The 24,475-nt window shown below is 38.7% G+C and overlaps 1 protein-coding gene across 2 annotated transcripts in view; it reads left to right on the forward strand.

Annotated features, from left to right (window-relative positions):
• The window catches only part of LIN52 (lin-52 DREAM MuvB core complex component), a 40,301-nt gene extending 16,951 nt beyond the window's left edge, over positions 1 to 23,350 (forward strand). Inside the window, exon 6 of one of the 2 annotated variants that reach the window (XM_027880745.1) lies at positions 21,841 to 23,350. In XM_027880745.1, coding sequence (XP_027736546.1) covers positions 21,841 to 21,896 — 56 coding nt within the window. In that variant the 3' untranslated portion in view covers positions 21,897 to 23,350. Of the gene's footprint in view, positions 1 to 9,205; positions 9,308 to 21,840 lie in introns of those variants that run through there. The other variant, XM_027880748.1, reaches the window with a different exon arrangement.
• The last annotated feature ends 1,125 nt before the right edge of the window (positions 23,351 to 24,475 follow it).

Genomic DNA, 24,475 nt, shown 5'->3' on the forward strand with positions numbered 1-24,475 from the left:
TTACACAGGGACATGAATCCCAGTTCTGCCTTGGTGGGTGGGCAGAAGCATGCTGGGTTTGACCGGGTGTCTGTATCAGATTTGATTGCATTAAAATGAACTTTAAAATGGTTAGTTTTAAAATGAGTCAAGCAGTTAAAGATGGTAAAGTCATATTCTCTGTTGTAATACTAAATTCTATTCTCTTATAATTTTGTAGGTTCTTTTTGAGATACATGGTATTGTAGTAGCTGAGTAGGTAACCCAGCCTTCCATTGTGTGTATATGCTAACAGGAGCAGCAGTGTGTAATAATTTCAGTGCAAATGCTAATGTCTTAAACCAAGTCAAGGAAGAAGCATGACTTACAACACTTTGCATCTCCTGGAGCAATTGTCTTTGGTTTCAGAAAGTTAGTGCTACGTTGCTTTCACTGTGTTGTGTTTTGAAAGCAGTGAAAACTAGAAATAACTAGAAGTAACATCTGTGAAAACTACAAGACTAGAAATAACATCTGTGTGGACTAGAAATAACTGCAACATGATTACAGCTTATATTCTCCAGCATTCTCCAACATTTGGGCAGCATGGGTTGAACGTCAGTTATGGACAGTGCTGCAGTTTTCTGTATGATAAGGAGCTTATGTGTTGAGGGAGTGAAAATACCCTGGAGTTTGATGCTCAATGAGCTTTCCAGTGAAAACATCCATGTGTGTCCTGCTTTACCTGCTCCGTGGTGAGTTTTGTCTTGTGTATTCTGCAAAACTCTCATTTGAAATCACGATTGTGAATTTACTGCTGAAGGGGGAAAAGGTGAAGTATGGCTAGACTCAGGAAAGGAACGGGTTGTTTTATTTTCACTAGTAGCATTTGCAGTTCCCTAAGCAATGAGGGCTGGAGAAACTGGCTGTTGAGAGCCGTATCTTGATTAGATGTTTGAGTCTGTTGTAAAATCCTGTGATGCCTGCCTGTTGTACCAGTGTGGAAATCCTTCTTATACAGTGGAGGAAAGGTGTTGAGAAACCTTTCATGTAAACTGTGTGTCTTTTTCCTTCTTCTGGAAACTACCTTTCATAGTAGGAAAACCACACTGAATCACTCTTAATTGTGTAAAACACAAACTAATAACAATTAAGGTATTGATTACTTTTTCGAGCAATGAAAAGATGCTTCTTCCAGGATTCATTTCCCCATGCCCTTCCTGACTTCAGACACCTTCAACATACAAGTTCTAGTCATAGATGAATTCAAACACTTATTCCTGCTAGCACTTCAGATGTATTTATTGCACGTACTACATCTTTTCATGTCTGACCACTGTAATTTGAGGAGAAATCATATATTTTGTATTTAGGTTATGGGTTGTACTAGTTTAGTTGAAGTGGGGATTTTATGTCAGTTTTAATGCATGAATGCAATTTTTGCATAACAAAATCTTAAGCAAATTAAAACCTATGTAACTAGTGCACTTGTAAATTCAAAGAGTGTAGGTGTAACCAGTTTTAAACCACATAGGATTGTTTTTTGAAATGTATTTTCAAGTACCTGTGATTGAACTGAAATAATTTTTGTGAAACACAGTATTGTGGAGTGGCATCTGCATCCTCTATGCTTTGATTTGTTAGTTTTGAATACTTTAGTAGTCAGTTAATAATCAGATCAGAATGCTGAAATAGCTGAACACAGTGTCTCATAACAGTGTCTCAGAATTAGTGTTAAGAGAAATGCTCTTAATATGTTTAAACATACCTCTGTCTATATTTCATATAACATATTGTTAAATCCTGTCAGTTTTGAGATCCAAATATTTTAGGAAAAAATAAGTCAAAAATGCTCTTTTAGCTACTGCAATTGATTATCCACCTTGTTTGGAGGATTTGAAAATACAATCCCTATGTTTACCTGTGTTTACTTCCCTGTAGAGCTATTGCTAACTGCAGAGGGGGATACTGTGAAAGTTACTCAGCTCAATTTTTGTATTGAGAAGAAAAAGAAACATTTCTATAGTCTTCCATTCCGAGTTGTTTCCTGATTAAGTAGGTATGGTGGGTAAAATTCAGGTGAATATGAGTTTTGGAGATCACTACACAGCTAACAGAAATAAAAAGTTTTTCACCAGTGGTAACCTTGAACCTTTGGAGGCCTGTGTATATAAGCTTTATATTATATGAAACTGTATTCTAATTGCCTTAAGATATATCAAGTGCATGTAGAAGTCTTTTCACTTCAAGTTCTGCTTTTTCCTGAGTATTCCATGTCTCTGTTTAAAACAATAGAGAAATTACTTTTTTATTGTTTTTAGCCATTTTCACTTTCTGGTAACCCCGCAGCATCACTGAACTTCCGTGTCATAGTTTGAAAGTACAGTAGTGGTGTTCCATTTTAAAACCAGTTTCGTTGAAATGACTATAGCAGAAATAATGTAAAGGCTGTACCAGTCTGCAGTTTTCAAAAAGTTGAACATTACATGTAAATGCATATATTGGTGTTACCTTGAAGTTGTTTTCAGCACTGTTCTAAATGTTTTATTGGAACTTTTAAAAATCCTTCTATTTTTTTCTTTATTATTTTGACCTAGTTTCGTCACGTTGACAGATCAGTGTCAGTTTAGTGAACTTTCCCCAGTCATTCTGCCCGTGGAGCCATTTCGATAATAATTCTCTAGTTGCAATGGGTAGCAGTGCCTGCTCTCTGATGAGCTGGCTTGTGAATCCTTGTCTGAGGTTCTGGCCCTAAATCTATTGATCACACTGGGATCACAGTAGTGCATTTCCCAGGCTGAAGTTGCAAAGTCCTCGGTCTCCAGGTTGCCTGCTGCTTCCCTGTTAGAATTCAGTGTGCCAGACCCACAGCACCCCTGTCTTTCATGAATGGAATTCAAAAAGACACTTACATTTCCATAAATAAATTAGGAATTCAGTGGCTTCTTCCGGCTAATCAGAGCAGGCTGATAAACCTTGCTAGCTGTTTAATAAATGAATTGTGACTGATTACCTATTAATATGGACGCCTCAGGAATTCACCCTGGGGGAAGCAGAGCAGTGAAATAGAGAGGGGCATGGCCCCCTGGGAAATCAGGGCTTCATGTTTGCAGCTTAAATATCTCTGTGAAGTATCAATAAGGAGGTAATTGAATTTTGAACACAAACATGAGCGCCGGATGGATGAAGGAGAGGGGGGCTCTGATCATCTCTTCATGCCCCTTCATACTCCCCTCCCCTTTCCCTTAGAGACCACTCTAGTGAAGATAGATGCTAAATCCATTAAATAAAGATTAGACTGTGTCGTGGTAGAAAATGGCAGCTTAGCTAGATCCCTGGGCAAATTGGGACCTTTAGCAATACAGAAAATTAAAATATACATTTTTAACAAGTGTGCTGTCGACACAGTAATAATGGCTGTGTGGCTTGTGGGGTTTGCTCACCTTTCAGATCTGCTTTTGTTTGGTTATATCACTTTCTCTTGTCTTGAAACCAACCTGCTTGGTTTCTCTGAAGCAGGGAAGACTTAGGGGAAGGAAGATTATTTTCCTACCTTGCTTTCTGTCTCAGGCACTTTGATTGGCTCTTATGCTTCTAATAGTATAGAGGATCAGTACTGTCGTATTTCATAAGGAAATAATTAACTTTGGCTCCAGCATGTTCAGTTGCATGTTCTAAAAGTAGTTGGAAATAGTCTAGAGGAAGCATGGATATGATACGGGAGAGTGAAATGTAAATCAGATTGAGCTTTTTTAAAGTGGGTTTTATTTTCTAAGCACATGGCTTTGTTTTTTATTTACTCTCAGATCAATTTTTCTGAATTCTACTCTTATAGGGAAGATTAGTATAGGGGTGTGCATTGTAAAAGTTCGGTATTCTTTTTTGTCAGGCAGTGAATTGTGGAAACACAGCTGAGGTGGTCTTTAAGGTGACAGTGTTTCTTTATGATACTGTGCTAGACATAGAACACAACCAGGCCTTCTTCACATCTTTGCATTCCCTATGCTCTGTTGCAGAAAGTCAACAGATCCTCTTCGTTTTTGCAAGCAGAACCTCATCTGCCTATACAAGTAGGGGATCAATTACCATACTAGAGAGACTGCCCCTGTTTTTCCAAGTAAGATGATCATTCTACAGCACAGAGTCCAAAATTGTTTAAAGTTTCGGAACAAGAAATGAGTCTAAACTAACATGTTTCTTGGCATAACTGCTGTTACTTCAATCTAGAATTTTTCTCTTTGCTCTAGATGGTTTTGAGAATGGAAATAGGAAAAAAGGATTTGTACTTTGCTGAACTACAGTGGACTGAGACAGTAGTAACATGGGGATTTCTGTCTATTCTTCCATGACATCTCCCTAATAACACCACTTCCTCTTTTTCAGACTCCTCTCAAATTTTAGTCGTTGTGCCTGAAAAACTCTTGATGCTTCATCCTCAGCTTTAGCTGCTAAGAAATGAACTCAGCATTGTCATTTTTTGTTTAGGAAGAACAAAAGTAGATACTATTAAGTGTAAGGAAAGTATTAACATACATAGGTCCATTCCAGAGATGGTAGTGTGTGTACTGGGAATGTTTTGGCTCCCATTAACTCACAGCTGCTGCAGACATGGAAAAGGTTTTCTCTCTGTTTTCCAAACTGTCATCTGCTTCCACATCCCAGCAGTTTACTCACTTGTCTTTTGTGACGAGTGAGGGGTTTTGGATTGAGGATGTCTGTACTCTTTCATCCAGCCATGCATCTAGAAAGGAAAAAATTTTCTAAGCTGGCTTAGCCACAAGGATTCTCTTTCATGGTGTTGACACCAAATTGAAAATGAACAGGTACCACCCCTTAGCTAAATTGCAGTAGCTGATTGTGTATATGCTGTAGCCTGTCTCAGTTGAAGAAGCCAGATCTCAAGCCTCCCTTGGTAAAGGTAGATGACGCCATTGAGTTTACCTTTGGCCAAGCATGTGGATCATGGGCTCCTTCTTTCTTGGGACTTCCTGGCCTTTGTTCCTTTGCAGTTTCTCTTCTGAACCCCACCATTCTGCCTCCATTTCTATGTCTCCTATTTATAGCACATCCAATTTCCTTTAAATTTAGCTGGCCCCTTTCAAAGAGGTCACCAGTACCTCAACAGCCTTTGTCCTTTTTTCCTGACACTACTGGCATCCTTATCCTTATTGTATTACTTGTTCCTTGGCCTATTTTGGAGATTTTTTCTGCTCTCTTCTTCCTACATATACACTTAGAGTTTCTAGCTCAGGAGTCTTCCTTTATGTATCCCGAATTTAAAAGGAGACTCTTGCTAATTTGTTCTGTAGCTTCTTCTGAAGGCAAGCCTGTGCCAGGAACCTCACAAGCTTATGGCTTTCCACATATTAAGGCACTTAGTGATGCAGCATTTTAATTAAATTAACCAGAATTCGTAAATTGTAGATAGACAGATTTTCCAGATCATCTCAATATGAGCTTTTAGAGTGATCAACACTCTGCTGGTGTTTAATCCATCAGACTGCCATATGGAGTGTTGAAGAGTAGAATATCTGTTTATTAACAATTGTTGTTTTTTCACGTCAGCAAGTACGATTTTTGTATTTGAGGACCTAGGAGTGCAATCTGTTGCTGCATCTCTTATATGAGTTATATCAATCTCATGCCAGACCTCATTTCATGCCAATCTCTTGTTTTTTTACTGAATTTAGGTGATCCAATAGGCTATCTAAATGGCATGATAGAGCAAGAGGGTCATTCCATCAGAGTCTTCAGATGTTCTTTGGTAACACTATCACAAGAGGAATGTGTTCTTTATGAGAATGATGAGAATGGTGTCCTATATGAAAATTACAGATATCCATAGTGTCAATGATTTCTGCAAACAGTTGGGACACATTTAATGAAGCTTTGCAATTTGATTGGCCAGAATATAAATTATAAATTATAATTTACAAAAGTCAGAAAGTTGTTCCTCAAGCCAACCTTGATAGGAGTCGATGATGGAAAACAACGGGTTTTTGCCTTTATTAGAGTTGTCTGTCTTATCCAGCAGATGGCATTGAAAATGTACCTTCTGCTCTCTCTTCTTGCTAAGCACTGCCTTAAATGAAATCTGAAATCCTGCAAGCCAGACTCTTCCTTTTGGTGCATAGCTGCAGATCACTTCCTGATGAGGATTTTGAGTGCCCCCTGCCTACTGGTTAAAACAAAAGACCTGCTGCTGGGTTCCTAGAGAGGGCACAAGTTCTTCAAGCCCTTGGCAACATCTGTCCTAGTCAAGGGCATTTCTTAGGCTGGTGACAGTAGGTGTTTATAGGCCCTTTGCATGTGGGTCACTGGGAGAAGGAGAAATGGCAAATGTTGGTGATGTTTAGAGTGGGTATCACTTGCTTCTAACTAAATCATGAGGACACTGGGATGTAGCTGTGGTGTAGTGATTCAAATGGTAACTGGTTATGGCAATGAAACTGAGAAGTGAAAAATATGTTCATTTATAGTACAGCAGTTCTGTAACACTTTATCTTTGTTTCCTGTCTTTTCAATATTCTTTTATTTTTATTCTCTTTTCAGTAGATAATGCTGGTAAATATAATTTCTGTGCAAGCATTATAGTGCTCATGCAAGGTAGTGTTTTATTACTCCCGAGCAGCCAGATAATTTGGGAAAAAAAAATTAAATTTATGTACATGGAACACAACTATCATGTGGAGTTAGTGCGAATGCCCATATCTGAACTGTGTAGAATGGCTTTGTTTGCCTCATATTGTTTTGTATATTGTTCTGTATTGTGACGTAACTTAACAACATACACATTTAGAGCACACTGGGAGCTAATGAACACTGCTACCTTTCTAGAACCTACGGGATTAAAAATGTTTCCTAACAGCCCCTTTGTTTCCGTTATATCTGAGGACCTGAGTATATATTGAAACTGGAGCTTTTTACACTAACCTCTTCCTGTGTCAAACAAATTGCCTGGGATCCTTCTTTCGATGACTGTGAACACTGCTGCTGTTCTGTTGCTCACTTAGCCCTTGTGACCAAGTATAATGTTTGACTCTCCAGGAAGTCCAGGCATCCAAGTTATAATCTAAATCTTCATCCATTTTTCAATATAAGACCTATGGAAAAATCCTTTTCCTATCTATCCACACAGCTCTTATTCAAGTTCTTATAACATTACCTTTTCCAGAATCTTTTAGTCTCATCTTAATGAATCTTTTCTGCACACATTCAGTATTGTATCAAACCATTTCTCCATTTCTCCTTCTCTTCATGTTTTTAATTTGTTGTTCTGTATGTTGAGTGTTTTTGTACGATTTTTGTGTTTCAGAATTAAAAACTTGCTGTTTGGCAGAATTTTCATGACAAATCTATCTCAGCACGCTGGAGACTTTACTCAAAGTGATTGGAGTTTGGGTGCAGTTGGTGAATGTGGCAGCATTTAACCATGTTTTGCATGTGCCCTTCAAACCTCCTGAGCTCCTGGGATGGTCCAGAATAGGCAGGTGGAAGCACAGTCCCCAGCAAGGTGAAGCCAGGCACGTTTCTCTATGCTTATATGTCTTCAGGCTTGAGTGAATCTCCAAGTCACAGCAGATTATTATACTTTTCCCACCTCTTCTGCTTGAATTTAATAATTGTTTTTCTGCATAAGGTCTAATAATCTTTTCCCAGGAAGGAAGGAAGTCTCATTCTCTGTGTTGTAGCTTCAGATACTGTCACTTGGGACAGTCTTTTGGTAGGAATAATTTTGAGATAGTGTAAAATACACCATTGACTTCTAGAGAGCTACTTATGAATCAAGAGTTTTCTTCATGTGAAAGAATGTGGGAGGAAAAGGAGGACCTCTTTGATTTTGAAGAGTAGCGCAGTTGTTATTTTACATCTTTATAACTGAGAAGATAAATTGCAAATTCCTATTGACTCTCAGCCCTGAAAAGAATGAGGGGGGAAATTCAGAAAACAAGTAATGGAAGCTAGTCAGATTAAAAGTAGCAAAAAGCAATGCTTTTTACATAATGAATAATTTGATGTGGAACTTTCTGCCACACTGGGATTATTTTTCTTTTTTAGACCAAGTACTTAGCTATTGAAAGGAGATCAGGCAATTAAATGGATGATGAGAACATTTCTAGTTAGAGCAGAATAAAATCTAAAATAAAGTAGGAAATACCAGGTGCTTCAGGATATAAAACAAGCACTTAAGAAGGGGAGGAATCTTTCAGAAATAATCATTCCATGTATCTTAATAATGTGGTTCCTTGCTTTATCTTTTCCTCTGATGCTTCTGATCTTGGGTGAAGTCAAACAGGGTATCTGACTGGGTAGATTACAGATCTGTCCTGCTCTATCAACTCCTGTGCTCATTTACAGTTTTTATGACTTCAGACTGGACAGATTCTTGTTAAACAGGAATTGACATTTCTGCAGTCTTTTTTAGCAACTAGTCTTAGATCCTATTTATTTATAGGATTTTATGTACAAGATTTTAGTCAGTGATATAGAACGTAAATTCTGAGCATGCTCTGAGTTACATCTCTAGAGAGAACATCATTCTTAAACCTTTTTGACTGTGTCCCCAGTGGCAGCTCCATAGAGCAGGTGGCCTGCATGGCACAAGCACAGAGTCAGGAGCCTGTGTCTTATCAGAGCATATAATCTAAAAATCACTCAGCCTGTTTCTGTCTCCTGGGGAGATGATGATGACACAGGACTCTTATGCTGAAAACTAATTGTTAACCTGCAGAGGACGTCATTCAACACAAATCCCAACAGAAAAGGGATGGGTGATGGATGTTTCTGGGTAGCAGGCTAAGCTCTCGTTTGGTTTTCAGCAGATAGTTCTCTAGGTTGCCTCTAGATTTTCATGTCTAGTACCTGGCTTACTTGAAAATGGAGAGCATATTAATTTAAAAAGGCTTAAAATTTGTATTTACTAACATATGCATCTAAAACTTAAAGGAGCAAACAGTTCCTTCCCTGTCTCAGGGCATAAAATGCCCTCATGCTTGACTGTGGTGCTTGGGTTTCCTGGAACAATAAGCAAAGCAGTGGGTAGACAGAAGGTTAAAGGCTAGGAAACAGTGTTGAAAAGGAATACAGTGAGTAAGTAATATATGGGAATGGAATGTGGGATTGCACATACATCCACTGCTTGGAACATGGGCAGTAGATCAAAGGCAGTGATGGTCCACCTCTGCTCAGCGGTCATTAGGCTGCATCTGCAGTGCCACATCCAGTGATGTCCTCTGTGCCCCAGCAGGAGAGACAACATTGGTAAACTGGAGTGCATTCAATGGAGGGCCATCAAGATGATCAGGAGCTGGGGCACTTGTCCAGTGAACAGACTCCAAGGGAATGGGGCCCCTTCAGCACAGGAAGAGGTGACCCCACAGGGACCTGATAGCTGCCTGCTAGGACCTGCAAGGAGGTTATTTGAGAAGATGAAGTCAGGCTGTGCACGGTGCATGGTGGGAGGATAAGAGACAACAATCATAAATTAAAGCAAGAAAGTTTCTGACTTGATTCAAGAGAAAATTTTTTCAGTGTGGAGCCTGGCAAATTGGATTGCCAAGAGAGGTTGTGCAGTCTCTATCCATGGATGTTTTTATGGCTTGACTAGATAAAGCCTTGAGCAACCTGTCTGTTTTGAACAGAAAGTTAATTGGAGACCTGTCAAGGTTCTATCAAATCTGAATGACTGTTGTTTCTGTACAGTTTTGCTCATATGACACTATACTGTTTAACTTGTCATTTGATATGTTCTTGTTTGGTAGATTAAATTTTCTTCACTAATCACTTTTTTCTTATATCCTCCACTTACTTATACTTCTACTCTGATGTGCCTTTCTACCTCTAAGTGCATCTGATAATCCCATTGTCACTGGATCATGGAGTCTTCAGAGTTCTGACTTTCAAAGTTTTTGGAAGTTTTTTTCAATGCCCCTCAACCCTCAGAGCAGTCTCTCCAGTCATCAAATCCATGAAGACTCCTCATGGCCATCACCACCTTCTGCTTTACTTTCTGAACTGTCTTGGTTTGCCATCTGCTTTGCTGCAGTGCTTCTGTTCCTTGTTTCTAGTAATGGATGAAGAACACTCCTCTGCTCGTTAAAAGAGCAGTGTCACTGCATTCAGCTTTCATAATGGTAGATGTGGACTCAGGCTGGTGGTGTGCATGGACTGTGAATAAACATGAAGAGATTTTTGGAAGCAAGAGTACCAAAGCTTACTGGACTATTCTGACCTCTACTCTCAGGAGATAACTGCAGACTCCAATACCTCCATGTTTCTTGTATTCTTAAACTTTTCTTCAAAACACATTGATACTAGAAGTGTGAGGGTGTTCATGAAAAGTACTCCCACATTTCCTAGTGGGTCTGGGAGGTTGTATTTTTGGGTGCAGCTTTTACATCTGCTTTTACATCTGAGGCTTACCTAGCCTCCTTTAAGCTCATTAACACCTAAATTGTAATAACTAGCAGAATGTACATTGTTTACATTCTAATACCCATTCCAAACAGACCTGAGTGGTATTACAATTTTGTTATCAGGTAGATCAGATTAACACTAGTCATTAATCATAGTTTCTCCAAGTAACAACAATTTTTCTCTATTCATTCAAACTTGACTCTACTAGCATTTGGATATTGTAAAAACTGTAACATTTCTAAATCAGTGCATTTCCTCAGATGTCTTGTGAACAATTTGGAGTTGGTAAAGATGATTCTGAATTCCCTTAACCCTCTTCTGGTCTCTCAAATACTCCTCAGCTCAGAGTATTGCTCAGAAAGAGGAGCTAGACAGAGTGCATGAAATTAATCAGCAGTATAACTTAAAATGCTGGAGTAAAGCAAGCAGTGAATACACTGGGAAAGATGAGGATAGGAATAAGGGTAGTCATTAACTAAAGCACCTTTGATTCATATGGAGGAAAGAATAAAATGATGAAGGCAGTTGTGAAGGTTTTCTTCTGCAGCCCACAAACTGCTTATTGCTGCTTTTCTGTAATTTGTTTTTGACTGAGGTTGAGAATTTGACCTTGGAACACTGAGATTTCAATAATTTCCTTGTATTTGGCCATACAAACTTTTTACTTGGATTTTTGGAAATCATAGAATTCCTCTATGTAATTTAATGTGTTGTATCATACTAATGGCAAAGGGAATCTTGGTTTAAATCATGTATAAGTCAAATAATATTTTTCAGTTAAAACCTGTGTATCTTCTTTTCATAGAGACCTTTAATACTGGTAATTTATTGTTTTGTTAAGGGCTGCTGTCATCTAAATGGAAAAATGTTTCAATAAGGAATCTTGCGATTAGAAAACATTTTAAAGATTTAGTCTGCTTTTTAAAATAAAGACATACTTCTGGACAAATAAATACAGACTACCGTAATATGACCTTCTTTCACCTAGGTGTCTCTTCACATGAAGTTTATTGACAGATGTTAAATTTAAAAATGCAGTCATTTTTTACAGCTCAGGCCATTAGCTAACTTACCAACAGGGGCTTGTTTCTGCATTTTGGAGGTCAAGACAGCTGTACTGTTCTTGATCCAGAACTGCAAACCTCCCCATAAACATGCCTTGATGTCTTCTGATTGGATTTGTGTGTGCTGGCTTGCATAACCATACAGCTTGTATCCCAGTGTTATTAGCCAAAAGGAATATAGGGACTTACATAATCATTACACGATTATTTTTCAGTAACTGTACTGTAAATATGTAATTCTCTCCACTCCTAATAACTCTTAATCCCTTTGTTTCTATTGGCTCCTGGACTCAGATTTGGCCATGGCCTCCATGCCCTGGCCACTGATAAAACTTGAAAAAAATTGTGACTTTCATGGTTCTCCTGTTTTGTTCCCAGCCACTAAATACCTGCTCCCCAGCATAGGCAGGGGCACTGCATCCTGGTGCACTGTGTTGTGAGAGCATGGGCAGCCTTTCTGCCCGTGTGCCTTCTGAGAAGGGTCCATTTACCTCCAGAAACCTTTCATACCTGCCTGGGTATGTGTATGTAACACAGACCTCTCTGCTGAGCCTCTTCCTGTGCTTTATGCTCGAGAGTTCTTGAGCAAGCAGTTTTTATCTCATTTCTCCACGTTGCTTGATAAAGAAGATTTTTCTTTTAGATACTATTGTGAGAACACCTAAATTATCAAGAACTCTTGATCTGCTGCAGGTGGTGTAAGCCAGGAAGACATTATTTTCCTTTTGATACAAGCAGGTAGAAAAAGGCCCTTTAGAGTGCTTCTTGTAAAAACATGCCCCATTTCTATCCTGCTGTTTCCCTCTGACATCTGTGGGATTTGGTGATCAGAACTCTCCTAAGCTGTAGCTGTTCCAGTGATAACTTATGCTATTAAAGTATCTTTCATGTAGTGACGGTTTGGACCTGGCTCCCTGCCAAATGCCCGAAAGCTAGGACAGCAGCCCCCTTCCCCCTTTCTTTCTTCCCTTAGGTTAAAGGAGAAAGAAACTATAAAAATTAAAGAATCCACAGTCAAGCTGCTTGTATAAAAATATATCTATATTTACGCAAATTACAGTTATATACAGTTAAGATGTTATATACACCGTAAAAAGGGGGTCCACCCCCCGCAGGGATAGGGAAAGGGAAAAAGGGGACAAAAGGGAATAAAAGGGACACCGAACAGGTATACTAGATTAAACTATATTAATAACTAACAAAACAGATCTCACCACGTCCCTTAGAACAGCAAGATCGGCAGTCACAGCCAGCACTCTCCAAATCTCCACGTGGTAGGACGGTGGACTCTGCAGGCTTCAGCCTTAGATAAGCGAGACCAACGCAGGGACCCACTGTTCCCAAATTTCGCTGGAAGAGAAGAGAGAGAGGTCTCTAATCTCCGACTTATTTATATTCTGGTTTACGTAAAAATTGTATGGAATACAATTGGCTGTACCTGGCTACTTCCTTGGTTACAAACTGGTCACCAGGAAGGCCTAGACTAAAACCATCACACATGTATATTTGAAAATATCCTCAACTTTGATATAAAATCGCCTTTCTTATTGCTTTTGATATCAGAAGTATAACTCATTTTTTTTTATTTTAGCCTTACAAAATACTTGAACATCATTTTTCAGTGTTTAATTAGCTTCATGAGTCAGTGCCTGGTCTTAGGTCTTGACATTTTTGGCATGTGAAATTTTCTTGTGTATTTGACCCTGGCTTTATTCCAGAATAAATATTTTAAGCTGCTAGTTTTGTGTAGTTTTTTTGTCTTTGGTTTGAGACTAGGGGGCAGACATAAGGAGCACTGAGAGAAGTGAACTGTGTAAACCACAATTAGAATTGCAGTGCACAGGTGTCTGTAGATCTTATACAATTGCCAAGCTATTTGTTTCTCAAATGAGAGGGGCTTTGGGAGTGTATTTTGGAGAATAAAGGGAGCAGAAGGCCTTTAGTTTTCGTGCTAGGATTGTGGGTTTGGTTGTTTGGGGGGTTTTATGGTTGTTTTTTTTTTTTCCAAACTCTGCTTTAAATTCTTCCAGACTTGATACATTTGATATCTTTAGAGAACCAGCATACTGAATGGTTGGAAGTGATCTGCTGTAGCTAGGGGTTTAATTTATAACTGCCTTCAGATAGGAATCAGCATTTAAGAATAAAAATTTCGTGCATGATAGCACTTATTTGACCATCAAATTAGATCTTCAGGTTTAAAAATCTGAATGCCAGGATTGAAAGTAAGATGACTTGTAATGATATTAAAAGAGAATGACTTTAGCATCAAGGTTATGGGTGAGTTCTGCTACAGGCACTTGAGGATCTTTTTGGGAAGGGAGGCATCTTGAATCTCTATGCTAGTCATACATGGAGTATTATTGCAATGAAAAAATAGTGAAGTTAATAAACAGCAGCTCACAGTATAGGACACTTGATGTATCTAGAGTCCCAGTGTTCACTGTATTTTGCAATTTAATACACAATAATTTTGTAGTTCTGTATTTCTGTATACTCCACTGTGTCAGATCTGTATTCTTGGGATGTGAGGTTCCATTAAAAAATAAATAATAATCGCAGCCCCCACTCCCCCCACGTACACTCATTTTCTATAATATGGTAATGATATCACCGTAGCAGTAATTACGGGTCATCTTCATTTCTTTCATCTCTGCTGGTTCTGATGGCTTCATTCCTTTGACGGAGAAGATTTGGCTCTGGGTGCTGTGATTATTTTGTTAAGCATTATTCGAATAGACAGGAGTGAGAGAAATTAATCAATCCAAATGCAATTAGCATCATGTTTAACCCAGTGATGGACGTCTCAAGGTGAAACAGCCAGGGGAGTTTCAGACATTATTATTCAATCCAGTGGCTCTTATCTAAATTATAATCAAGAGAGGTTTTTATTGGCTTTGTGGAGAGAAGATGTAACTCTTTCCCTGCTTTGGGGGTCAAAGGGATCAGGTCTTTGGCTCCACAGGATGTTGGCTGCAAGCAGCTCCTAGACTTGAGAGCTTCCTGTAATATGGAGGGTCACTCAGAACAAAATACCTGCACATCCTAATATCCATGGCCTGGAACATAAGTTTAGTAGGTCCCTGGGCATTGGCAGGGTTGTCTTTGCCTCTTGCTTTGAGTGTTTTCATTGGCTGATTTTGCCAATCTGTATGTGAATGAATACTGTTTGTAGTTTCTACATTTGAAGCTCTGTGAACATCATTGTTTGCAAGTGAATGCAAAAAGAATGGAACTGCCTTGCAATGTAGGGAAATCTGGTTAGGAGAACAAGGTAAATTATTCTGCAGAGAAGGAATCTAATTTTTTTTTTTAGAGCGGATATAATTTTAGTATTTCTTGATAGCAACAATAACATTTTTGAGGCTATATTAATCTGCAGCAGATCTGTTATCACTATGCTGGATAATCCTGAACGATCTCTGAGATCTCTTATCAGGTATAGGATAAAACATCACTACTATGGATGGAGAAAAACAGGGTGGAAAGAGGTCACGTGAGGATTTCATAATTCAGGAAAACATTAAATATTTTATTCCAATTCTCAAGGCTCTAGCTAACACTCACTAAACTGTTTGAAAGGTTTAAAACTTTATCAGTCTCAGTTATTCACCACTTCTCTGTCAGAGAGGACTGTTTTCATAGCAGACTGGGAGGAGCGATCCATGTCTTAACTGCTCTGATTCACAGCTTGGCTTTGTGCAAGCTTTTACCTTCTTTGGCATTTCAAAGCAAGTCATGCCAGATTCTGAACTACAGCTGAAACAAGGGCACATGCTGCTGTTTCATTCACCAAGGGGAGGATGGTGATGCTTTGTACCAAGGGGATGTTAGTCTTTAAAGATGATGCAGCAAGACTTGACAGAACTCATCTTTCAAAGCCTGAATTCTAGCACAGTTGCTGACTCCTTTTAGTATACATCTTGTACTGGCTTTGGCTGGATAATTTTTTTCACAGTGGCTCATATGGGGATGTGTTTTTGGATTTGTACTGAACACAACAGGGTTGATAATACAGAGATATTTTTGCTGAGCAGTGCTTTCACAGAGCCAAGGCCTTTTCTGCTTTCTGTACTGCCACACTGGCAAGGAAGTTGAGGGTGCATGGGAAGTTGAGAGAAGATACAGCTGGGACAGGTGACCCAAACTGACCAAAGGGATATTGCATACCATATGACATCATGCTCAGTATATAAACTGGGGGGAAGAAGGAGGAAGAGGGGGATGTTCAGAGTGATGACATTTGTCTTCTCAAGTAACTGTTATGCATGGTAACAGTTGCTCTCCTGGAGATGGCTGAACACCTGCCTGCCCATGGGAAGCAGTGAACCAATTCCTTGTTTTGCTTTGCTTGTGTATGCAGCTTTTGCTTTCCCTATTATACTGCCTTTATCTCAACCCATGAGTTTTCCAGCTTTTACCATTGTGATTCTTTGATTCTTTCCCTGATTCTGCTGGTGGGGGAGCGAGCAAGTGGCTGTGTGGGTCTTGGCTGCTGGCTGGGGTTAAACCACAAAAATCTGTACATCTCTCCTTACTGAGGCTGTGACCCCATCTGTAAGGTGGGAATTCAATAATTTTATGTCTCAAAAATATTGTGAGTCTTGATAAACTTTGCAAGTGCTTTGATATTGATTGCAAGTGCTTTGATATTGATTACAGGAAGATGCCATGTTAATGCAAGCTTATTCCACCTGGAAGTTTATACTGATTCTGTTGTCTTACCTGAAGAATGTGTTTCAGGAGTTCCAGGTGATTGCTGTGGTCTTCAGTGCCAGTGTAACAGTTCCTGAAGCACAGCTGGGAGTATCTGTATGTGCCAGTTCTGCCATCAGTGAAGGCAACTGGCATTGCTTTGCTAACCACTGTTCTCCTGAGATGGCAGTCCCGCTCTTAATGAAATGGAGCTTGGGGTAGCATTCACTGCTAAGTACTTGTCAAAGGCCCACAGTCTTCAAGTAGCATCTCATTTTATGTTTACATTAGGAAGTACACAGTTAGCAGAGTAATTGGAGCTCTTTCTATGAAGACAGAGGATTGAGCTGGTGCCAGCAGGCATCCAGGTGTGGTAATAGGATTTTAGGGGTCTGATTTGAGACAAAACGTGGTCCATACAGATCTCTCTCTCTCACAGAAGTTCAGCCTCTTTTTTTCTTTTAGGGCTGTTCAGTAATAATGTCAATCTTAAATAATTTTACTGATTTTTAATTACCTTTTTACCTTCAAGCCTTCCCCCTGGTTTATTTTTTTAATTTTCCTTTTAAATGCAATGTTAGTTGAGCCCAACTAAAAGATGTGACTTTGCGATTGGCTTTCACAAGTTCAGTCAAGCAAAACTCCCACAGTCACTCACAGGCAATTTCCTCTAGGCCTTTTTCATGCCCTGCCAACTAAGAAAAAGAATGGTTGTGTCTTCTTATCCTAACACTGTATCTCAGTGCATAAGAAATCATTTCTGATGCAACAGATTCTTGTGACAGAAGGTTAAAAACCAGAGGAGTGTTCTGCTGTCTCTCTGCAATTCATGTTCTTTGTCCTGAAATGGTAATTTCCATGGATAGTTCTTCAGAAATAAACCCTTTTAGCTTTGTTTCCTGTGTAGGCCTAAGACACAGCAGTAGTTTGAGAGTTCATGATTCGTGATGTAAAAGGAATCCTTACAGGTTGAAAAACAAGTTCTTTCGTTAGCATAAATACAACTGAAGGAGAGGAATAACCAATAAGCTAACAAAGTATGACAGTGCTTAAAGTAACCTTTTTATAGTCAAGAATGTAGCATTCAAAACGTGATATTACAAGACATTTCAGAGCTAAAAACGTTAATTGTATTTCTGGGTTTTTTTAGTAGCAAGACCTTTAGATTTCAACAGGGCTGTATTTTCAGGTTAGAGGAGGATCACAATCAAATTTGTCCCATAAGTTGTACATCTGGGAGAGAGGCAGAGAAGTGCCTCAGAAGCAAGTGACTTCATTTTAAAGTATCAGTAATTTAAAGATGATTGCGGGCTTTGTTTTGAGACTTTTAGATAAGCCCAGAAGTAGTAAGCAGTGAAGGTATTATGTTCATGATGAATGTGTAATAAATACAGTTTGTATTTATCACCAAGTGTGTTGTGCTTCTGTATTTAAGTGTATATTATGTTTAAAAAGTCTGTATGTATGTGTGTTACTTAGGGATTCTCCTGGATGAAAGTTTCTTATGTAAGTGTAAATCACTGTTTTCCTTGCTGATTTTACAGCAGTAAATCCTTCCATTATTTCCTGGCTATCCAGACCTTATGATACAGTATGTCCTGTGCTGTCATATGTGTGAGAAGGCTTTTTATGGGGCGCAATCAGGCTGGACCCCAATCTCCAGTGCAATGTTTTTTTCTAATTAAATTGTCACTGGAAGGAATATCCGGAACAGCAGTTTTCATTTTCAGTTGAGGAAAAAACATTATGAGTCTTTGTCATTTGATTAAAAGTTACTTAACCTTTAAATTGCTACAGATGTAAAGATAGCTCTGAGTTTCCAATGTAATCGCCTCCAAGTTAAAATCAGGAAAATCTTTGTGTAATGAAACCCATATGTCATAGTGAAAGGATGCAAAGCATTGGCAGAGTGGGCTGCTCTAGCAGGAGATTCTGCACCCAATCTTGTTAACCAGGACTGCTTTTGGTAATCCCTCATCTCCTCACTTGTAGGAAATCAATCTGTACTACTGAATCTTTTCAACCAGCAACTACAAAATTTACTGCAGAGAGGCAGCTTGGGGACAATTGTAGTAAAAAAGGAGCCAAGGCAACAAGGCTAAATGTGGGATTGAGGGATTGAAGTTCTAAAGAGGAGATTATATTAAACCTTATTCTGTTCCCCTATCAAGTAGAAATGTCTCCTCCTCCTTCTACCCCAGCCTTTCCTACACCTGTTCTTGAGATCTGCTTGGCAGATCTTGCCAGGCAGCAAACTTAATTCCTACAGTACAGCATTCTCTGTTAATTATAATAGCCTGATACCATTTTTCAATATGTTTATCTGAAAGAGTCTATTCAAACACTACTTCCATTGTAACCACTGCTGATAATATCTTAAAGTGATTTTTTTCTGTGAAGTTCAGTGTCTTCCTTCTCCCTAGTAGGTGCAATTAATTTGTATCCAAGCTATTGCGATCCTATTTATTGTTGATTTTTCTGTTGTAGTAGATGCACAGCGTAGGCAAGGTTGTAAATCATGACTTGTCATGCAGATTCATGTTTCTGTTTCATGCTGCGCAGCCTCTGTACTGTGTGTTTGCTGGTACAATGAAACCTGTGCTCAAGCCCTCTTCCCTTGAAGTCTGTGGTTTAAACAATCATTGTAAAGAAAAAATCCCCAAGGTTTTCACTATAGTTTTGTCCAACCTTTTAATTAAAAAATCCACCTCTATCTACTATTCAACTGGCTTCTGCTGGTCCCTTGGGTAGTTGTTTAAAACTGGTTTTACCGTCTTTCTTAGCCTGCAATCATATTTGGAATGTGGATGATGGTTTCTTCATTCACAAGCTCTTCCCTCACTCCAGCAAGCTCTGTAAGACCCCATTGGAAATTATATTTTTTATTCCCATTATTAAGAATTCATTTATCAGAAGCAATATTGAGCAGAAAAGTCAGTTTTATATTAGAGGCTTTTACTGTGCAAAATGCAAGCTCAAATCATACTCCAGTGCAGACTAAAGAGAAACAAAGGGGAAGGAATAGCCAAGATGTTTCAGTGTAATACCATGTAATAAAAATTTGGCCTATGTTTACCAGGAATACATTGAACTATGATTCTTGGGCAGATAACGGAAGCAGCTGAAGCAGGGAAAAGAAGATTGTTAATGTTTGTGGAAACTTGCCCTTAGTTTGGCTATGGTTTTTTTGTCCTATGAGGATGTTATTTCCTGGCCATTTTCATACATATACAAAGATGTAAGGTCCTTTTTCTTTTTCAGTTTGGCATCATATCTTTAAAAATAAAGCCCTGGTGCAAGCCTGAGTCTGAGGAGATGAGGAATACAGAATAGCAGAAGGCTGTCTCCTGCTCCTAATGGGATTTTGTAGCAGCATGTGCGAGTTTGTTTCAGAAGTCAGAAATGAACAGATGTTGGTATAAATTACCTCTGTGTCTGATGTCTTGCAAATTAAAAGCGCGGTTGGCATCACTAAACAATTTCACCAGGTTGGGGGGGGAAGCGGGCGGTGATTATTGTAGCAGGTCGGTAAGAATCTTTAAGCTGCAGCAGAACAGGATAGCAAGGATAAAGGAATGAAGAATAAAATGAGAGGTCTGTGAATTAATCAGAAATGTTAACATCTCTGATGACAAGTGAACAGGCGGGCACGTGCTTTGGAGCAACCTCCAACCCACAGTAATTTCACTCAGCGCACAGAAGGAGTCTATGCTCTCTGCCTGATTTATAGGGTGCAGCCCTCTTTGGGGGAACAGAATTGTCATGCATTCGTATATCTCCTATATGGGACTTACACTTTGGAAAACTTTCCACTCTATCAACTACAGTTCGGCTTTGAGCTTTCTCTGCTAAGAGTGTCTTAAAACCGTACACTGTTGATAGTGCAAGGCAGGGAGATGTCAGAGAACTGGTACTGAGAATCTATTCCAAGCTAAAATTTTAAAAATCTTGCAGTTTTACTTCGCCATGTTGTTTTTGCATAACAACTTAGTTCCTGACAAAATAATAATCCACTCTGCTCTTCTGCAGCACCTTCTATCCCTGCATCAGCACTTAAAACATACAAGTTATCTTGCAAGTGGGGAGGGCAGAGGTACAGAGGTACAAATGAGGACTTTCGTGGTAGTTCATGCTGTGAATCAGAAGCAGTGTTGGGAATGGATCCCAGGTGATATAACTCACAGCTGAAGGCATGAACCAAGTGAATAGTGCAGTGACCTGCTGGTATCTGCAGCCAGTCTGAAGCATGTTCCACTCAGGGCAGTGGACTTTGCAGCCTATGAGTATCAATATGTAACAGGCTGGTTACATATTTTTACATATATGCATATTGATACTTGTTTTACAGGGATTTTTTTGAAGACAATACCTTGTGATAGAATTTTGGGTAGACAAATTAGGACGTAATAATTTAAAGAAAAGGTTTTAAGACAGAAATTCTAACCTTTATGTAAAGAATTACAAAATGTTTTTATGTTAGGCTGCACAATTGAGTATTTTAAGCTGGACATTGTTATTATACTTTAGTTCTGTTTTAACAGATAATCAAAAATGTCAAAAGAAAACCCAACATCAGCAACAAACCCACCTCCAGATTTTATTCTAATTGTAATTTCTGTTGTTCCTCTCAGTAGAGAGGTCAGGAACTGAATGGATAAAACAGAAAATGAATTCCCATCTCCTTCCAGACCATCTTTAGGCTTGGTTTGGGGAACAGTCATTCTTTTGTTATTCCTGTGAATAAAAACCTCCATATTTTGATGCCTGTCAGTCCAGCACAAAGCTTACACCTTTATTGAAAAGAAATGGAGAGGCACCAGTGGGAAGATTGTCATTCTCCAGGACTCAATTGCTAACGATGTTGTCTTTGGTGCACTGTGTTGTTATTGCAAGACAAGGATAGTATTAGGACTGCTCTGCCAGCTTGTGAGCTTATGGGTTCTCAGGTCAGAAATGTCTCATGCAGAAAAGTGGCTGTGGTAAACCCTGCTGTAGTACAGCTACCAGAGATTGATGGTACCAAGAGTGAGAGACATATAAACCTTGCCTTGCTGTATTAAACATTGAAGGACTGACAATGCAGAGAGAGAGAGGAGACCAAAGCTCTATAAACTTTACTTTATTACACTATCCATAGATGAACTGCATTGAAGGAATATAAACCCCATTACATTACAGCATCCAGGGACTGACACTGCTGAGAGAGAGAAAATGCTGTCTAATTTCTGTTGAAGATCATAGCATCCAGGGACCAATAATCCTGAAATGGAGAAAGAGAGAGTTCCATAATCTCTGACAGATTATAGCATCCAGGAACAATTGCGTGGAGATAGAGTGATGGAGATGTGGATTTCACCATTCAGAGATGGATAGTACAGAGAAAAGGAGGTGCTGCAAGAGCATAATGCAGTAGGAATAGGAAGCATAGATTGCATGTAATGAGACAGCCTGTGGGAATTATTGCTGAGTTTAGAAGATTCCAGGCCCTGCCTATGCATTTCTACAATATCAGGAAATCAAGTTGGAATGTAGTTTTATTTATTTTCCACTAAATAGATAAATAAAATAAGCCTTACTCACTTTTGGTACAAGCACAAATCTAACTGAATTTCTTATCCTGTGGTTAAAATATGTAAATTATACAATTGTTTAGGTTTCTTGGCCCTTAAAAAAATACTGATTTATTTTTCCTTCTTTGTGATTTCAGCTAGAGAAATGACTCGAGGGAAATTCCTGAACATCCTAGAGAAACCCAAAAAGTAGCTGCTACATCTAGTGTTTGGACGAAAATACACCAACTAGGTCATTTTATGTACTGCGGATACAGAGGAAGCCCAGAACTTCTAAGAAGAAAAAGCTCTTGCTCTAGACCTTCAGAAGCAAACATCTATTTTTGCTTCCACGGATCATCTCTTTATGGGGGAAAACGTATGGCATACACAAGTCACAAGGACTGCAGATGGTTGTGTTGGAATTTGGAACTTCATCTGACCATAGAATGTCCAACCTGACGTGCTGTGACACAGTTACCTGTTTTAATCAGCTGTTCAAAGTGACTAGCTAGTGTCCTTGTTCAGCTCCTCTCAGGGGCAGCCCCTGTTTCAAGTACACAGCAGATCTGACTCTGGCTGGTGTGCATCATGAGGCATTGACCCTTTTGTGTGTCTTTTGTCTCAGATGCATTGATTTCCTGCGACTTCTGTGCTAAAGGATTTGAGCACAGTTCAGGGTGTGGATTGACCAATACCGGTTCAGCAGGAGCATATGATTTTAGTGTAGAAACTGAGCGCAGTCTCTGCTTTAGATTCCAGTTACTCACTGCCTTCAGAGAAGCATGTCTGGTACTCCGAGGCAGACCTTCAGTACACCAGGAGCTTCATTTCCCTGCTAAACGGTTCTCTAGTGAAATTGAGACTGACAGACCACTGTGAGTAAGAGGTGTTACTGTGCCATAAAGGAAAATATCCTCACAGAAGCTTTGCCCAGTACGCAAAGAGACAGCTGTGTCAGTCCACTGCAATTCTCTGCTTCTAACAGAGCTAGAAATTGGAAAGAGTTATAAAGTTGAAAGGTGAGAATATTTTCAGTTAGCACTCTAAGAAGTGGCAACAGGATTTTTAGCCACATTGCAAGGATGGTCTGCCTATAGAGACTCTTAGCATTTCTGAAAAAAACCTTTTGTGGTATCTTTAATTACTTATATGCCAGCACCTCAACATTTTCTTCTACAAAATCAGAATTTTTAAGACAGAAATTTCTGTGACCTGATCCCTTTCAGCACACTTTTTTGGTATTTATTCATCTTACAGTTTAATGCCTTTTCCTCCTGTTCATGCACTTTTACGTGTTCACCCTGTAGAAGAGGTAAAGAGCATGTTCAGACTTTTTGGTTTATTTAAGGGAATAATTTCTTTTGCTTCATCCTCTTTCCTTTTCCTAGAAAACAACATTTTAAGAATTAGTAAATATGTTCTTTTTAGGATACAATATGATGTGGAAACACTGGGGGAAGAGCAGGGTTTTTTCTCTATTTAGAAATGTTATTTTTACCATGCAGGCTTTTCAAAATTTGTCATTTCTCAGTAGTCACATATGAGAAGAGAAATTACTTGGAAATAGTGCATGTCCTTAGAGCACTGCATTTTTCTGGGTTTTCAGGGAGAGAAGGCTCTTTTCAGATGCATGTGCAATAAAGAGAGGGAGATTTTTAAATCAAATGGACTTCTCTGAGTTTTTACTAAATTGCTAATGACCCTTTGGTTTGCTGTCTGTGGTCTTGGTTATTGCCAGTCAGAACTGGGCTTGTTTTGGACAGCTCCTGTTAACTAAGTTTTCCACATGCTGTAAAGACCCTGCACAAATACCGAATATTTAGGAATGTCAGAAGTCTGATTTTAAAGTTGACAGAGTTATTCCTGTACTTCACAGTTTATGCAGGGCGGAGCTACAGAGGAACTCCTTCCCTTCAGAATATGAAAGTTAAGTCAAATGAATGAGAAGCTGGAAGTAGTAGATCAGAAACAGAAAAAAACCTGATGGTTCAAACTGATGTTGATGTAGCTTTAAGCATTGAATTATACATTTTGAATGCAAATTTAAATTTGTATACTATAGATACAATATATTTATGATGACATAATGGGATACTTCATCTGTATCACCAATATGAGTTTGTGCATTTTATAGAGGTTTATTGGTCCAACACATTAATTGAGATCTGAAAGGAGAATATATGGAAGCCTGTTATCATAGAATCATAGAATCAGACGGGTTGGAAAGCACCTCTGAGATCAAGTCCAACCCTTGATCCACTACCACCGTTATGGAAGTATGTGTGTATTTTCTGATATGTGCTGTAAGGAACTTCAAACTTTAGGTAGTTTTTAGTAACATATATATGTTTTTAAAAAATAAAAAGAAAGAGAAATCTCCTTTTACCATATGCAGTACTTGTCTTCTATAGGGCAGCCATTAACATATGCTTTAAAATTACGATATTTCTTGGTTTTGTACTTGTCATCTGTAGTGATTTTTTTTATTGGCATCAATAAATATTTGTCAATGTCCAAATTGTACTAAGGATTTTCATACCCTTTTGAACTCTATTTTTTCCTTCAATTATATCCTTTCTGATATCCATGCAGTTATATATCTGTACAAGAAAATCTGAGTGACTTCTTGTTACTGGTAACCTTCTGTATTTTGAAACAAAAATTAAATTTTGATAAATGATAGGAATGAAAAGTGTAAAAAAATCAAGATTTGGTCATATTAATTAAGGTAATGCATTGCTTTATAAACTATTTTCATGTATTGGTAAGTTAAATGCTACTCTGAGTTTC

This window comes from Empidonax traillii, unplaced genomic scaffold (genome assembly GCF_003031625.1).
Source record: "Empidonax traillii isolate 1590-97213 ecotype Southwest subspecies unplaced genomic scaffold, ASM303162v1 scaffold74:size2480735, whole genome shotgun sequence".
In the NCBI taxonomy this organism is placed as follows: domain Eukaryota; kingdom Metazoa; phylum Chordata; class Aves; order Passeriformes; family Tyrannidae; genus Empidonax; species Empidonax traillii.